General features: G+C 47.2%; 1 protein-coding gene across 4 annotated transcripts in view; it reads left to right on the top strand.

Annotated features, from left to right (window-relative positions):
• STK11IP (serine/threonine kinase 11 interacting protein) overlaps positions 1–16,089 on the top strand; it is a 27,776-nt gene continuing 11,687 nt past the window's right edge. Inside the window, exons 1-21 of one of the 4 annotated variants that reach the window (XM_066190087.1) lie at positions 1–102; positions 202–404; positions 2,475–2,549; positions 2,777–2,872; positions 3,780–3,887; positions 4,096–4,167; positions 5,125–5,254; positions 5,417–5,520; positions 6,234–6,323; positions 7,388–7,429; positions 7,931–8,098; positions 8,380–8,461; positions 8,570–8,923; positions 9,107–9,297; positions 10,171–10,281; positions 11,017–11,212; positions 12,624–13,115; positions 14,598–14,713; positions 14,906–15,003; positions 15,179–15,357; positions 15,609–15,693. In XM_066190087.1, coding sequence (XP_066046184.1) covers positions 48–102; positions 202–404; positions 2,475–2,549; positions 2,777–2,872; positions 3,780–3,887; positions 4,096–4,167; positions 5,125–5,254; positions 5,417–5,520; positions 6,234–6,323; positions 7,388–7,429; positions 7,931–8,098; positions 8,380–8,461; positions 8,570–8,923; positions 9,107–9,297; positions 10,171–10,281; positions 11,017–11,212; positions 12,624–13,115; positions 14,598–14,713; positions 14,906–15,003; positions 15,179–15,357; positions 15,609–15,693 — 3,047 coding nt within the window. In that variant the 5' untranslated portion in view covers positions 1–47. The other 3 variants (XM_066190086.1, XM_066190085.1, XM_066190088.1) reach the window with 3 other exon arrangements.

The following is a 16,089-nucleotide window of genomic DNA, read 5'->3' on the forward strand; positions in this document are numbered from 1 at the left end:
CGTGCCGAACCGGGCCGGGCCGGGGTCGCCTCGGCTCCCCGCTGCAGATGGCGGCGGCGGAGACGCTGGTGCGCGGCCTGGCGCGGCTGCTGCAGGACGCCGGTGAGTGGCGGCCGCCGCGGGCCTCGTCGGGCCGGGTCGTGTCGGTGTCCCCGGTGTGTGGACACTCACGGCCTGGCCCGTCCTTCTCCTTTCCTGCAGGGGACCTCGTCCTGGACGGCTCCAGCACGCTGACGCTGCTCACCTCCACCCTGCAGCACCTCACGCAGGTCTTCGAGCAGCACTTGGGCTCCCGCAACCAGAACCGGGGCTTCGTGGCACTGCCCTCGCACCCCGCCGAGACAGCCGCCATCCTCCAGGCGCAGTTCCTCTTCGACGTCCTGCAGAAGACTCACTCTCTGAAGGTCCATACGCACAGGGACTGGGGATGCTGCACGGCGGGCCAGTGGAGGTGGCAGGCACAGGTTCAGAGCAGCCTTCTGTGGTGTCCATTGCTCCCGTCTGACCAGCAGGCTCCATGGGTCAGATGGCTCTCACAGGGCTCTTGCATGGTGTCGTCCCTCAGCACGATAGTCTATAGCTGCTTACCTAGAATCAGCCATGCAACTTTGCAGAAGGTTTCTCGGAGTTGAAAACAGGGGCAGCAGGAGTTAATTATGTTCTGACCTTGGTAAGGTGTTGTCATTGTCGGACAAATTATTTTTTCTTGAAGTGCTTGAGCAATTCAGGCAGTATCTGGCACCTGAGCACAGCCGAGTGCTCACGGAGTGATGATTGATCTGCCAAAGGCAGCAGAGCTGGGGAACTTGAGCAGAGGGGTCAGATGTTGTACACTCTGAGGCTGCTCCTTACTTCAGCAGCCTGGGCAGTGGTTCTGGTTCATCGGTTTCACAGCACGGGATATTTTTACTAACGTATCCTCATTAATTTTAACAGTAAAGGCTGTAGTAAAGAGGCTGTAATAAAGATATAACTACAGATCAAGGAATTATTCAGAAGGGTTTTTGAAAGGTGGTATATGCTACGATGCTGCGCATGATTCTACTCGGCACTGGGGCGTGCTATGGGGGGGTAGTAGAGGTGAAAGGAGCCTGAAAGGAGAAGAGGTATTAGCAGCTGTTTCAGGTTCCACAGCGGGGCTCAAATGGTATTGCAGCTGAGCACTGAAATCTGTGATGTCTTTAAAAACGTGTTTTCCCTGTGAGAGTGGAGTGGTATCAGAATGTTGTAGGGAGGATTTTGTAACAGTGTAGTGACTGGGGAGGTGGGAGTGGGGCCCAGAATCTGTGGAGAAACATGGGTCTCTCTGCAGGAGGAGGCAGGGAGGCACACTGCAATCAGGAGGATGTTGTGGTGAGTGCTCCTGTTCACTAGAAAATGTGCTCTCTCTGCAACAAGCCTATAAAGAAGGGGAAGCTGCCCATTAATGTCTGGTAACTGGTTTACTTGAAGAAGTTAATAATTTATATCAGCCTGACAGATTTTTAAGACAGTGGAGGGAGAGGAGATGATCAAGACACACAGCAAGAACGGTGTCTGTAATAAACTTTGCTGAAACTGATCATTAGAGCTTGCCAGTGCAAGCTCCCCTTACAAATGCTCTTGTTCAACATGCAGCATTAGTGCTGGCAGGCAGTGGGCAGTGATTAATTCCTGGCAGGGCGGTAGCTGTGGAAGCAGTAGTGGTGATGAGGTCTTGGGATGTCTGTTCTGCACCTGATGAGTCACTTCTGCATGAATATATATGTAACTGGCAGAGATGGTCTTTCTGGTTGTGCTTTGCTGTCTGCAGTGAAAGTGGTAACTACTTCATTACTCATTTCCAATAGCAGCCACAAATACTGTTTATGCACTGTCCTTAGAAAGCATAAGAAGGTGGTTTTAGTAAGCTTCTTTATAGTACATGAACACAGCCTAACTGTGCTGAAAGGGCCTGTGGCTGTACTACAGAATGCAAAGAGAAGGTTTGCAGGCACCTCAGTCTAACACTTATAGTGCTTTGGAGACCAGCTCTGTTTTCCATTGTATCTGCTTGTGATTTGCATTATTTGGCCTCTTGTGGTGAAATGCACGTGCACACCTCCCACCAGTGTGCTAGTTCTACTCAGTCGCTTGATAAACATACCTCCAGCAGTTAGTTTTGTCTTTAGTAGATTTGCTGGTTGTGGCTGATGAGGGATCCAGCTGTCAGACCTCCTAGTGGTCCTGAAAGTGGTGAAGCCATGTGAGCAGGGGAGATGAAGAGGAATTCTGTGGGCTGGCAGATCACACTTGTTACCATGCTATTCTCTGTGACCTCTATTGTAGTGTGGATCCGTGGAGACAGTGCCACTACCGGCGCTGGGAGAGAGCTTTTAAGGGGTCACCCAAGCTGGAGGGACAGCCTGTTCAAGGTGCTGCAGTTGGTGCATCAGGAACGTGGTAATGCAGCAAAAACCAAGCTTGTCATAAGACTTCTTTTCTCATTTCTCTAGCTCGTTCATGTTCCAAACTGTGTTTTGCAATCTGCTGTGAAGATCTTCCCTTTCAAGTCCCTCCGGCATCTGGAAGTAAGTATAGATGGCAAGAGTGGTTTTGAGTCTTGCTGTTTGGGTTTTCTTGACTAGTTTTGTGGTTGCAGAATGCCTCTACTCCTAAAAACTGGGTAGGCTTTTCTGGCTTCCCTAGAAGACTAAGATTAAACTCCTGCAGTACTTGCTTGGGGTAAAACTTGGATCTGCTCCTCCACTGTAATACTTTGATGTGTGTTGTTCTTACTTTCTCGTCCCTGCTGCAGTTAAGGTCTGTCCCTCCACACTGCCTCCGGGGGCTGCGATTTGTCTATTCTCAGCTGGAATCTCTAACATGTTGCAAATGTATCAGTACACTGGAGGTGAGTGTCTCTACACAGTTCATGGGGTAAATTGCAAGAGGAAGGCTGTCTTGATCCTACAGCTCTTCATACAGGGAAGACAGTGTCAGCCCTTTTATTCATTCATGTTGTGTATGGCTTCATCTTCCTTCCCTGTTCTGGGGTCCTACTTCTGTCTCAAGCAAAGTTGAAGGATTCCCTGCTTGCAAGCACATGTGCTCTGTAGTCTTTTCTTTAGCTTCTTGAGAATTTCTGGCTCTAAATAACATTTGTGTCAGCTAGGTCTGACAGCTCTGTGTATCTGTCTGTTTCCACATTCAAGGCCTATCAAGGTTTATTTCATTGTACCTCAGCAACCTTTTTAGAGCTTATTGTCAGAGGAAATGCTGTACCCCAGTGTCTGTCCAGCACATTTCTGAGATATGAAGGCAAGATCCAGCCATGGAGAACTGAGTAGCATGGGCTGTGCTGGCCATGGGCCTCTGGGCTTCTCTCTGGGACGCAGAAGCAGGCACCTGCTGGAGAACAGGGACTGATGGTAGGAAGTGCTTTGAGAGCTTTTTTTATCTGTCAGGATACAACTGTGTATCTTGCTTTTGTTTGAGGGATGTCTGAAAATTATTTTTGTTAGCATGGATCTTTGTGCATAGTGTTCTGAGCCTAAGAAATCTAACAGATTTGGTTAACTGTTGCCACTTCAGTGTAGGAAACATAAGCATCTCCCCTTCTTTTTAAATATCTGGCTGTGGGATTCCCACCACCTCCAAATAAATATGAATTAGGGACATAAAAGTCACTGCCTCTCTAAGCAAGACAAGGTCTGTAAAGCACAGTATATCAGCCACCTTCTAGACTGTTCTCCTGTATTCATCTGCTTTTACTATAACAGCTAGTACTCACCATGGAATGGCTTCTCTCTTCTTCCTAGGAAATAATTTCAGCATGTGGTGGAGATCTGAGCTGTGCTCTCCCATGGTTGGAACTGCAGACTGTGAACTTCAGCTATAACTCCATCACTGCCTTGGATGACTCACTGGTGAGTGAGGGCATCCTTCCTGCATGGCTGAAGAGAAGAGAGGAGATGATCACAGCCAAGAGCCAGGCCCTCTGTTACAGATGCTGCTAGGTCTGGGTGGAAGGAAGAGGGCAGTGTTAATTTTGCTGGCCTCTCCCAGCAGGAGAGGCTTTTCATGCTGTAACAGAGACAGTTGTAGGATCTGATCTAGTGTCTTTTTGTCCCTCAGCAATTATTGAATGCTCTGAGGGTCTTGGATTTGAGTCACAACAAGATCCAGGATTGTGAACACTATTTAACGGTGAGTATTTTGGGCTGACCAGCAGAGTTTCCTCCTGTGCAGAGGGTACTGCTAAAATTCTGTAATCGTTGACATCACATTCCTACTAGGTGAAGTATAATAAAAAAAATCACAGATGTGATATGGCTTAGAGCTAGTGCTTGCAGCCTGAAAACTGTTGTGCTATATGTGCAGTCTGAGTGCCACCGAGGCAAAGAAGGCAGTGTTTCTCACCTCTGAGACAGAGAGTTAGCTCTAGTTGTCACTTGGCAGTCCAGCATGGCCATGTGGTAAATGCACTGATGCAGAGCACTCTGTGTACAGCCCCTCACAGGGTGGGCACTCTACTGTGGCCAAGACTTTGCTTTAGTCTGTGCAGCAGGTGAGAATTACCTAGCCAGGCATGGGGCTGTAGAAGCTTACTGTTCAGTTTGTTCAAACTTCCAGTAGCATTTAATTCCTGCTCTCAGAAACCAGTCAGTTACTCTAGAAAAGGGGTAGTCTATCACAGTGGCATGTGTGTTTCTGGGGAAGGGCAATGAAATCCATGCTTTTCTGGGCTAGATCTGCTTCTTTGAAGCAAAGCAATGAAATAGCTTTTCATGGAGTTGATGGGGCTCACAAGGTATCATTCCCCATTATCTTTACAATGGTAAGAAAGGGTTTCTTTTGGTAGCTCACTGGTTTTGCTGAGGCAAGATGTCCAGTCCTTTCCTGTGCTCCATCAAAGCTGGCAAGTAAAGAGAATTGTCCTGACAAGTTCTGTAAAGCATTTAGATGATGCTGAGAGCCCCTAAACAAACCACTCCCAATGTGAACATTGAACTTTTCCTGCAGAAACAGTCTTAAGAAACTCACTTGTTGGTGGACCTTGTTGGGGTGAAAAAAATGGTAGAAGCTAGTGGCCCGTCTTGAGTTCAGGGCCAGGCTTTGAAATAAGGTCCCAACTGATCCAATGCTGGTCTTCTCTCTGAACAGACCCTTACAGAGCTAGCATACCTCAATCTGGCATACAACTTCCTGTCCAAGGTGCCAAACCTTGGCATCTTCAGCCGATCCAAGCTGGTGACTCTGATCCTGCGCAACAATGAGCTCGACAGCATTAATGGTGAGCCCACAAGGGAGAAGCATTTCTGAATTTGAAGCCTTTGTGTCATCCTTGAGAATAAACAGAACTTGAAATCTTGGGCACAGCTATTTTTACAAGAGTTCAGTTTTGGGGGAGATTCCTAAGTTATGTCTTACGGATGGCTTCTTGCTTTGTTCACAGGAGTGGAACAGCTTGTGAATCTGCAGCACCTGGATCTGGCCTATAACCTGCTGCTAGAACATGCCCAGCTGGCACCATTGTCCACTCTGCACTATTTAAAAAAAGTAAGCATAAACCCTGATGGGTTGGTAGATTAAAGATTTCATGGTCAGGGTGTGGAAGGTGGAGACTTTATGGTAACCAGAGAGTTTTGAAAGATAAGTTCAACTCTGGAGCATTTAATTTTATTGCAGGAAACTCATGGGGGAACCTTAGACAGATGCCTCTGTTTCTGCCTTCATTTTTAGTGACCTTTCCTCAAGCTAACCTTTTTTCATATATTCATCCCCATTTCCTTGCTCATCTTTTCCGATTTTAACACTGTCAAGTTCAGTAAAGATCGTCCCATAATCCTGTTGTGGATTTGTGTGTTCAGAGAAGTCTGAAGGAGCATGGCAGTGACTATAGTGCTTGTGAAAGAAGATTATAGAATCAGAGAGTGGTTTAGGTTGGTAGGGACCTTAAAGATCTACTTCCATCCCTCCTATCTTGGGCAGGCAGGGACACACCTCCCACGAGACCAGGTTGCTCAAACCTGCATCCAGTCTGGCCTTGCACAGCTCCAGGGGTGGGGCATCTACAGCTTCTCTGGGCCTGCAAAGGACTGTTCTTTCAACATTTCATTTCAGGAAGCATTGTAAAAGCCTAGTCCTTTCCTGGCATGATAACTGTTCCACTGAAAGGATATTTCTTGAAGTAGAGTGACAGAATGGAGCCCAGATAGACTGGGGTAGAGAATATTGCTTCTAGTAACAACTTGTCTGTTTCCCTCACCCAGCTGCATTTGGAGGGAAACCCAATATGGTTCCATCAAAATCACCGATCTGCAGCCCTTGTCCATGTGTCTCCCAGGGCAGCCTTCTCCAATGTGAGTATTAGCCACCTGCCTTCTGCCCCTGCTTTTGAAGGCATAGGGTGTTCTAACTCTCAGGGGCAAATGAGGGAAACGAAACTTGCAGATTTATTCCAGCTGCGTAACACTGGGCATTGTTTTGGGGTTGCTTCTTGTTTTGGTTTGGTTTGGTTTGGTTTGGTTTGGTTTGGTTTGGTTTTACCTGTGGGAGAGTAGTTTAACCTTTAATTTCTACATGATGTGCGAGCCAGCACAGAGTTGAATACTGATCTCAGGTTTGCAACACCTCAGATTTTAGTATGTCTTCACTCTCTACTTTCTTCAGTTTTGCTCACTGATGGAACTTTACTCTGTTCATGCTAGATAGTATCAATGTAGCTGGACTATGCAAAGAAGGAACTCAGTCTTGGCCCACCTTTCCTAAGTATGGCAGCCATAGCCACCTCTTTGTCTCCTTCAATCCGCTCTCAGTCAGGTGTCATCACTGTTCCCTTACACTCCAGTGCTTAGGTCAGTTCTTGGTAATCTGATTTCAAATAAAGAAGTCAGCAAAGCCAGTGTTCTGGCAATTTGGCAAAATAAACTTACTTGCTAAGGGTCAAAGGTGTTCCAGAGCTAGTCTGCCCTTCATGTTAGTGGCAAATGGCTGGATTCATTGTTTTCAAACTGCATCTTGAAAAAACTTTCAGTGAGCTCCAGTTACTGGAAGCTATGTGTAATCAGGCTAGAACTAGAACACAGGCTTTGAGGTGAAAGTGAGTACCTTTCAAAACAATTCGAGTTGTTGTAGAATAATCTATTGTACTTCTTCCGTGAACTGTCTTGGATACGTTTCTGGAAGTTACAAAGTCTGTAAACAGGAAAACCACAACGGTCCCTTCTGGCCTTATATGCCATTAGGTCAGGTAGCTACAGCTAAAGGAGTGATGGATAGGCAGGAACAGGGTTGTTTCTTTGCAGTTTTTTTGCCAGGGATTCCAACCCTAGGGTGGCGTGAAGGGGAATAGGAGTCAGCAGAAGTTGTCCTGAGTATGTGCCAGCCAAATGGAATTTGACTGCAAATGGGTCTCTAATTACAGTTCTTCTTGGACGGGGAGCCACTCTCTTCCTCAGACCTAATGGTAAGTATAATTGTTAAAAACTGATCTTACTGGCTTTGGAACTGGGAACTCTTAACAGGTTTTTGCATTGTCATGTGTCCTATTAAACCTTCATGGGCTACCTTGGCTTTGACACAGATCATTTTGTCTCAGTTCATGCTGATTCCTAATAATTGCTGGAACTAGCCAGTGTAATTTATTCTGGCTTATGTACCCTTGCAGTACTTGGAGCCTTGCCTCTTTCCTCTTCAGGTACTGTATGGTACTTGACACTTGAACTACATGTCAGCAAAATAGTTATCAGTTTCCAATCTACTATTTTTAAGAAAGGCAGAGATTGAGTTAAATCAGAGTGGTGTGATAAACAATCCAACCAACCAGGCAGGATCTGTTCTCAGTGCTTTCACTGAGATGGTGAAAGCTTGGGGTGAGGAGTAAGAAAGCTGTCAGCCTGAGTTGTGGCTTGGTTACATTGTCTGCCCTTTGCACTCAGCTGGCAATACTCCCTTCTTCTTGCTTTAGCACCTTCCAGGACTTGTGCAAAGTGTGTCCCAATCCATCCACACTTCTACCTCAGAGAAGACTGCACCGGACCGCAGCACACTGGAGAGCTCCTGTGCTGCAGACTTCAGCGACAGCCAGTCCCCATCAGAGAATGTGGCCGTCAGGGTCCCTCGAAAGAAAAACAAGGTCTGGGATTGCATAGCTTCTTAACCTGGCATGTTGGGTGAAGGGGATGCCTTGATGTGAAGGCCTCCTGCAGTGAGATGTGGTCTGGTACTGACTGTGTGGTTAGTGAGCCTCTACACTGCTGTGTGTTAGGAAGGAATCTTCATGTACTCTGACAAGTGTTTTGTGGTGTGCCTCTACACTGTAACAGCTATAAACCCTTCAGCTTGGTAGAGCCTCTCATCAGGTGCTGTTTTCATTGCTCTAGTTTCACACGACTACTTTTATCCTATTTTTTCCAGGGAAAAGTCAAAGTGCGCAGAGCAAGTATTTCAGAGCCAAGTGACACCGAACACGAGCCCCAGGCATTACCTCTCTCTGCTGGTGAGGCTTGTCATCTTCCTTAATAACATGGCAGCTAAATTGCCCACAGTAAGAGGAGTACCCTGGCCTGGTGACTACTTTCATACTTCCCAAGTTTTCTCTCTGCAGGTCTAGTCCTAGAGCATCAGAAGGAGATGAAGCGCTTGGCCAGCTTCAGAGATCGCTTCGGTGCTGACTGGCTGCAGTACAAGAGGCACCTGGAGGAGCATGACCAAGTAGCTGCCATGTCCCGCAGCCGTTCTGCAGATGAGATCACAGGCAGACCTGCTGTAATGGACTTGCAGAGTGAGAGCTCTGATCCAGAGCAAGAAAAGCCCCAAGTATCCCATGAAGGATCCTCTCCTCCTTTGGATGACACTCCAAAGGAAGAAGAGCCTGAAGTACAGCTGGATGAGCCTATGGAAGGAGAAGAGGAGGCAGATGAGCTAATGCTTGGAGAGGAAGAAGAGGAGAAGGTAGAAGGTAAACACATTTTTTCACTGCTGTGTTTAAGGGCTTGGATGACAACAAGATAGATTAATAAAATGTGATTTATCTCTGAAGCTGTATCATGATGCCCAGTATTGTGGGAATGTTAAGGACTTGGATCCAGCAAGACCGAAGGCCTGCTGCATGTGCTGACCTGTACTGTGTCTTGTTTGGCAGTGGACCTTTGCCAGCCAGTGCTAGTGAGCCAAATAGAAGGTGAAGGGGACCCAGAGCCAGACTGGATCTTTCTGCGAGTCACAGCTAAGCATGTGATTGAGGTGGAATTGAAGGCTGCCAGAGTCCTCCACAAGCTGGAGCTGAAATGCTTAAAGAATGTGGAGACCTCTGAGTTGACCTGGAAGAGGATGGTGAGTTACGCTTCTCTGTGAGCCTTTGTCATCTTACTCCCTGTGTATGGCAGCATTCTGGATTTGGGCTCCTGTTGAGAATACTGCAGGTCTTTTCCTAGCTCCTGCAAAGCCTGATGGAGCATCTCTTCAACACAATGCATGTGTATCTAATGGCATCTGTATTGCTTAGACTACCTGAGATAATGCAGCAGAAGCCAGCATCAAATCTATTCCAAAGCTGGAATTTAAAGACAACGGCTGGACTTGTTCCAGTGTGGAGGAATGAGAGACTTCTCAAGAGGAACTTAAATTAAATGGAGATCTCCTTCCCATCCATTCCTCACTGGGATATCGCCCTGGCCTTGGAGGACTCTCTGTGGATTGCATTGTTTCTAGAGCAGCACAGAGCCTAGTGTGGTGTTTAAAAAGTTTGTGGCAGCTCAGTGGGCAATTTGCCATCTGCTCTAGGTGCACATTTAGCATTACCAGCCCTATTTGGCTTCTGTGGTTCTTTAGAAAGGGAGTTTGGAAATCTCTTTTTCCTTGTGGTAGGATTTTAACATTTGGTCTGTATACAACATGTATACATGTTCACAGGTTTCTCTAATTCTGTTTTCTGTAAAAGCTCCAACTCATTTTTAAACCCTGCCCCTGTGCCTTTTTGAATGTTTTTGGGTTGATATTCTTCTGAAATACTTTCATGAAAAGGTGTTTTGTTTGAAATGCTTTGTTTTAGGCCTGGAAAGTTATTCTTGTAAGTTTCAAGCACTCATGCAATTTTTCAAGCACTAAACACAAGTGTTGTCAGCACTTATTAGTTTTATATTTGTTTGTTTATTTCTGTGAAAGCTTCTCCCTCATCCTAGAATGGGTGTTTTCTGTCTCCTGCAGGACCTGGAGAGAGTTTTTCCTGTCCTCACCTTGCACTTCAGCTACATTCGCAAGGACCGGCAGAAGCGCAAATATGTGGTGCTTGACGACTGCCCAGAGCAGTGTCTGCAGGTGGGGGAGGCTTGGGGAGGGGGCAGTGTTACTGCAAGACACTGAATTCTTCCAGCCAGCATAGGGCTGCTGTTCTCAGAGCACATGAGCACCTGCTGCCCATGTCTGGCTTGTTGGGATTTCTTCTTCTTGCACAGATGACCTATGGAGGGCCCTGTGAGCATGGCCATGGGCAGTGGAGCTCCTGTAGCATAAACAGTGCTCCTAAGGAGAGAGTCTTGCAGTTTTCTCCCTCTTGGGATGAAAAGTTTGTAGTCAAGCTGGTGATCATAACTTGTGCATGCACAGTGTTATGTTTTGTGGGTGCTGAGTGATGTGCTGGCCTGTGCTTGGTCCCTTGGACAGTGAATATCAGTGCTATGTCCACACAGCTGCTTTAAGGACTCTGGTCTGTAATTCAATCATTTCTCTCAAGACACCATTTAATAACATTTAAACAAGTTGTTGGAGACAAGACACAAATACTTGGGACCTTTAAGATCAAAGTTCCAGAGGGAGCCTGTCAGTATGTAGCTATTAGGCACAGACCTGCAAGAACAAGTTGTCTTGGTCTTCTGCAGTGAAGCTCCATGCCCTTGGCAAGTCTTGCACAGCTGGGAAATGTTCTTGCACCCCTAACACTCTGAAATGCTATAGTGAGGCATGTGAAAAGACTTGCTGGTGTCAGAAGCTTGATTTTATTAGGACAATCATAGCTACCTGATAGCATCCTTTTTCCTGTGCTGCTATTTTTAGTGTATCCTTGAAGTGTTGTCCCCAGCTGTTGAGGAGAATCAGAGAAATCAGGACCAAGAGAAGGGATCCATGAAGCTACAATGCCTGAAATGCAAGCAGGAGTTTTCACAGTCCCTGGCCCCCTGGTGTCAAGGTTCCTATCCTTCAGAGCTTGGAGACACCAAAATCCTGGAGACCCTAGTTGCCTCAGATCAAGGTAAGCTGTGGTGCCCAGGAGAAGGATGTTTGCTAATTAATGCCCAGGCAGACTTCCAGAGTGGCAGCTGTGATACAGAGCATGGAATGTATAGGAGATGCGTTGGCTGTACTGGAATTTAAAACCTATTATGCGATGAACTCTCACTTGGCCTACTTGGACTGGGAAGAGCCTACCTTGTTTCCTAGCAGGGATAAGCCACTGGTTTAAGGTTAAGCAAACAGCACTCCTGTTCTGGATGGCCTGGGGGAACACAGGGGTGCCGGAAACAGAAGTCTGGGAGAGGACTTAAAGGTCATGTAGTCAGTTCTGCCACAGAGACTTTATTTCTTCTAAAGAGCTTTTGCTAATGGAGGCTTCCAGGGAATCTGCATCAGTATTTCAGGTTAAACTTTGGCTGTTAAACATCAGAAAAACAACCAGAACCCTAATCTAAGACTCCCTGTTTGTGATCTTAAGCCCAGTCTTGCTGCCGCTTTGGAAGAGCAATTTATTCCTTTCTTTGTACTTGAGGGTCATTGTTTTGCCCAGAAACTTTTCCTGGTTTCTGTCCTCTAGACTAAATAAACTCAACTCTCTAGATAATTTATTTGTCAGTCATATCTCATACATTGAGTTTCTTGTAGGTCTTTGTACTTTTTCGCATTTGTCCACATTTTTCTTTGGCTGTTTAAAACTAGATGTGGTATTTCAGCTGAAATGTGGCTACTCCTGAGTAAGAATCTTCTGATTGCTGTGTTTTTCAAAGCTCAGTTTATATTCAAAGTGGGGAGTGCCTTAGCTGAGAAGATGCTGTTTGACAAAGCATCCTGGGATTGAAGTACTGCAGTGAACACAGAAATGCTGTGCTCTCCTGGCTGCAGCACATTTCTCCAGCCCAGAGTAATGGGAGTCTTCTCCCTGCCAGAGTAATGGGAGTCCCATGATCCAGCTGGGAGTCTGTTCTGGTGTGGGTGAAGGGAGCAACAGGAATCAAGGTCAGAAGGGATGAGCACAGCTGGGGAAGGGACACAGCATGCTGAGGATGGAGGTGGCTCAGGAAGATTAGATTGACTGGTCATGAGCTTGGGCTTCAGAGGTTATGTGAGCACTGCAGATGTGGAGGAAAGTCATGAGCCAAAGCCCTGATGCAATTTCAGTTGCAACCACAGCACACATTGGGCACCCTCAGTCTGAGCTGAACTATTTCATGTGGCACTGATCCAGAATTTCTGGTTGGTTTGTGAGGGGAGGTACATAGGATATGCTTCTGAACAAGTTGCTCAACAAGCTGCTCAAGTCAGACTGTAACTATTTTCTACCTTTAAAGGGGGGGGGGGGTTCATGGTTTGCCGAGGAGGCGAGGGGAAGTAAAATCTTGCTGGAGAGAGCTGTTACGGCTTTTCTTTATATCTGGCAAAATCTTTCACAGGTCCTGCAGCAGCTGGAGAGCTCATAGCCTGTCCCAGTTGTTCCAGTGACCATGTGGTCATTCTGCCTTCAGAGAAGTGCTCCAGCACACCTCTGCTGCCTGGTGCCGACAGCACGAGTGAGGACCTGTCAGACTCTGTGCTGGAGGGAGGCAGCCAGCAGGAGGGCCCAGAGGAAACATCTGTCCTGGCCAGTGAGAGCAGGAAGTTCTACATTGGTGGGGAGGACAGCTCGGAGCTAGACACCAGCAACAGCACCAGGACCCCGGAGCTGAGCACTGAGCCTGATCGCACTCTTCATCCCACCTCCCATGGATCAGATGGGGACTGTGGAAAGGAGCACGGTGTCAAGAGCCAGTACTTGTCCCTCAGCCAGACAGACACCAACGGGGGCAGCCTGATGGGAAGCTACCATTACAGTGTTTCTCGGGGCCCCACTCCTTCTCTGCTGTCTTTGAACTCTGAGGCCGAGGAAACATGGAATCTCAGTCCTTGTGAGTATGAGGAAGCTGTGCAGGGTTTAGGAGTGTTGACAGCTTGTTGCTGGTTTTATCACTGGTGCTTGCTGGGTACACTTCCTCCTGTTTAACAGGGAAGGGGGACATCAAGTATGAGCAGCCATAAACATATGGTCCTTATGAGCAGAGATTTTCATTCCACTCTTTGTTAAATCCTCATGCCTGAAGGTAGGAAAAATGAGTCAGCTCCTAATACCTATTATTGCTTAGACTCTGAGTAATAGGTTCTCGTTCTGGAAGCTGGATTGCTCAGTTATGGACACACTGTTTTCCTGTGGCATCCATGAGCTGCCAGCTAGAGCATTACCTTTGGAGAATAGTATGCACAATTTCTCTGTATTTATTCTTTGGCTTAAGTGCAGTTTGAGGCTGGTGTGCTAGTAGGAGGCTCTGGTTTGTGGATCTACAGTTGCTTGTGCTTTCCTCACTTTTTTGTGAGCTTCAGATGACAAAACCTGTCCAAGAGACTGCATGCTGGCTGTGTGAGGACTGTCATGCAAGACAGGAGGTCCATAAAAGATTTTTATGAAGAACCTTGGATTTCTGATGTAGCAGACAGCCTTTACCTGGGTATGAGCTTGTGATTTACAGAATAACAAGTTGAAAAGGAGCTGTGGAGGTTATCTGGTTTAGCCCAGCATGTGACTCTACTGCAGCTGAGTGTAGTTCTGATTTGCAAACCTATTGGTTTCTTCATCTGTTGAGGTCTCCCCCAGTCCTTCAAGACTGCTGTGCCTCAGAAGAGGAGTCAGTGTAGAATCACAGTTTTAGGATTGCTATGTTGAGTTTTGTACAGTTGCAGTATAAGAAATAAAGCAGTCTCTTTTCTGGACTCAAATTGCAAGGTCCCAATTTAAAACTGAGCCTGTGGAAAGTTCCTGCTGAGGAGCAATTGATTAGTGTAGTGTTTCTGGTGGAGAACAGGCTCTGCTGGGAAGTGTGAACTCTTGGGCAGTACTGTGGCTGTTGTATGAATTATTTGGTTATCCAATTTCATGACAAACCTAATTATACTCTTTTAAGTTTTATTGGTGTCTTCCTCGGGCCCCTTTAACCTTGCCACAATCAAAGTCAGAGTTAAAAGGTTGACCTGAGCTGACACCAGCTGAAATAAGAAATATCTTTCTGGCTTTGTGATAAAGATTTGCCCTCCTGCCAAATCCAGCAGCAAAGCAGTGTCCTCCTGTGACTAAACTGCCAAGCACAGTTTGAAGCTGGCTTAGACAAAAGCTTTGTATATCCAAAAAAATAGCAAGTGTTGGAGCAATGAAGTCCTCTTTTATCTCTGCATGGAGACCTGTGGCCTGTAAAGCCCTGTGTTTGGCCCTTTGTCTTGAGGAGGGACTTGATGGAAGCAGGTGTGCAGAGGGGGTGACACTGCTGCACTGGTGCATGTCTGCATGCTTGGGCAGCCCCTGGTCAGTGGACAGTGTCATTGCTGCCCCTTGCTCTCCTCAGCTGTAAACAGCATCCTGAACACGAGGGACTTCCGGTCAGTGGATCATCGCCTGAAGCTGTACCTGGACATGGAAGTTTTTGAGGAGAATGCTGAGGAGTTCCAGTGCTTCCTCAAGGTGAGCTCCCACAGCACCACTCCTACAACTCTTCAGCTGTCCCTCTTGCCACCCTGTGAGTTCTGCACTGAGGTGGCATTTCAGAGACTGTGGGGTGTGAAGGGAGCTGAAGAGTGTTTTGAGTTTGGCTTTTCTGTGAATGAGCTGTCAAGGGGCAGGCCAAGGCTATGACCCACCCTCTGTGTGCTCTAGGTAGTCATGGTGAAGTTTGGCCGGCAAGGAGAGTTCCTCTCAATCCTGGTTGCTTCTGATCTCAAGATTTATGTCCTGGAAGTCACTGGAGCTATCAGGTGATGACCCTGCAGCAAGTCTGTGAGTGCTGGGTGGTGCCAGCCTGTGCTAGCCTTGCTGCCGTGGAGGGGTGGTGACATGCACAGGCTCTTCTGGCAAACCCCCTGCTGCAGTCTGATGTGGGAGAGGAGATGGGGCAGCCTGCTGCAGCTGAGGGCTGTGCTCTGTGATTAGGGGACAACCTGCAGACTGGCTGAAGAAGAATGACTCTCACTACCTGTCTGATATTTCTCATCTGGAAGTGGGACTTTGCCACCAGAGCTTGCGACTGGAGTTTGAGAACCCAAAAACTTCGTACAATCTGCTGATCCGGAACCAAAGCTGCTGTGACCAGTTCCTGCAGACCCTGACAGGTAAGAGTAGAGCTGTAGGGGGATGGGGGAGAGGATTTGAAAGATTTGTTCTTGGGGAACTATCAGGACAGCTATTGTTGGATGTATGTTGGGAATTAAATTCTTGACAGCTCCGAAAAAAAAAGCTGGGAGAGAATCTCACCGGCAGCATAACTTGCAACACTTCTCTGAACAATAGAGAAGTGTCCTGAACTGTTATGTACTGCCCTTGGGTTTGCAATAAAAGACACCTGCCTTCTCCCCCTCTTTAGATCTCATGCAAGAACTGCCTGCTAAGCACAGGAGTAAGGTGAAGGAAATCCCCACTGTGGAAATGAATCCCCAACATTGGCTATGGTAAGAGCCTGTGAGCAGTTGGGATTTCAGGTAGAAAGGGATGTCTGCTTGTCCAACAGACCCTGGGAAGCATGGTGGTGGAAACAGGGTAGCTCAGAAGGAGGCACTGCTGGAGTTGCAGCCAGGCCTATGTCACTGGTTTAAGGTAACTGTCTCAAGGTAGCCTCTCCTGCTGCATAGAGGGTGAACAGGCAAAGGGGTGTCATGGACTGAGCCAGGCAGGGCAACTTCAGCTCTTCTGGAGGAGCCTGAGCAGGGTATAACTGAGGGAGAAAAAGTGGGAGACATAGGGCAGTCTTCTTACTTGCAAGAAGCATTTGGCTCCTAGCTGGCAATGTGGTAGTCAGAGGACCAGGAGAGGGAAAACTTTGCATTATCTGGAAGAGAGGGTCCTTC

This window comes from Chamaea fasciata, unplaced genomic scaffold (assembly GCF_029207755.1).
Source record: "Chamaea fasciata isolate MVZ Bird 193981 ecotype frontalis unplaced genomic scaffold, bChaFas1.0.hap1 SCAF_8, whole genome shotgun sequence".
NCBI classification, from domain to species: Eukaryota; Metazoa; Chordata; class Aves; order Passeriformes; family Sylviidae; genus Chamaea; species Chamaea fasciata.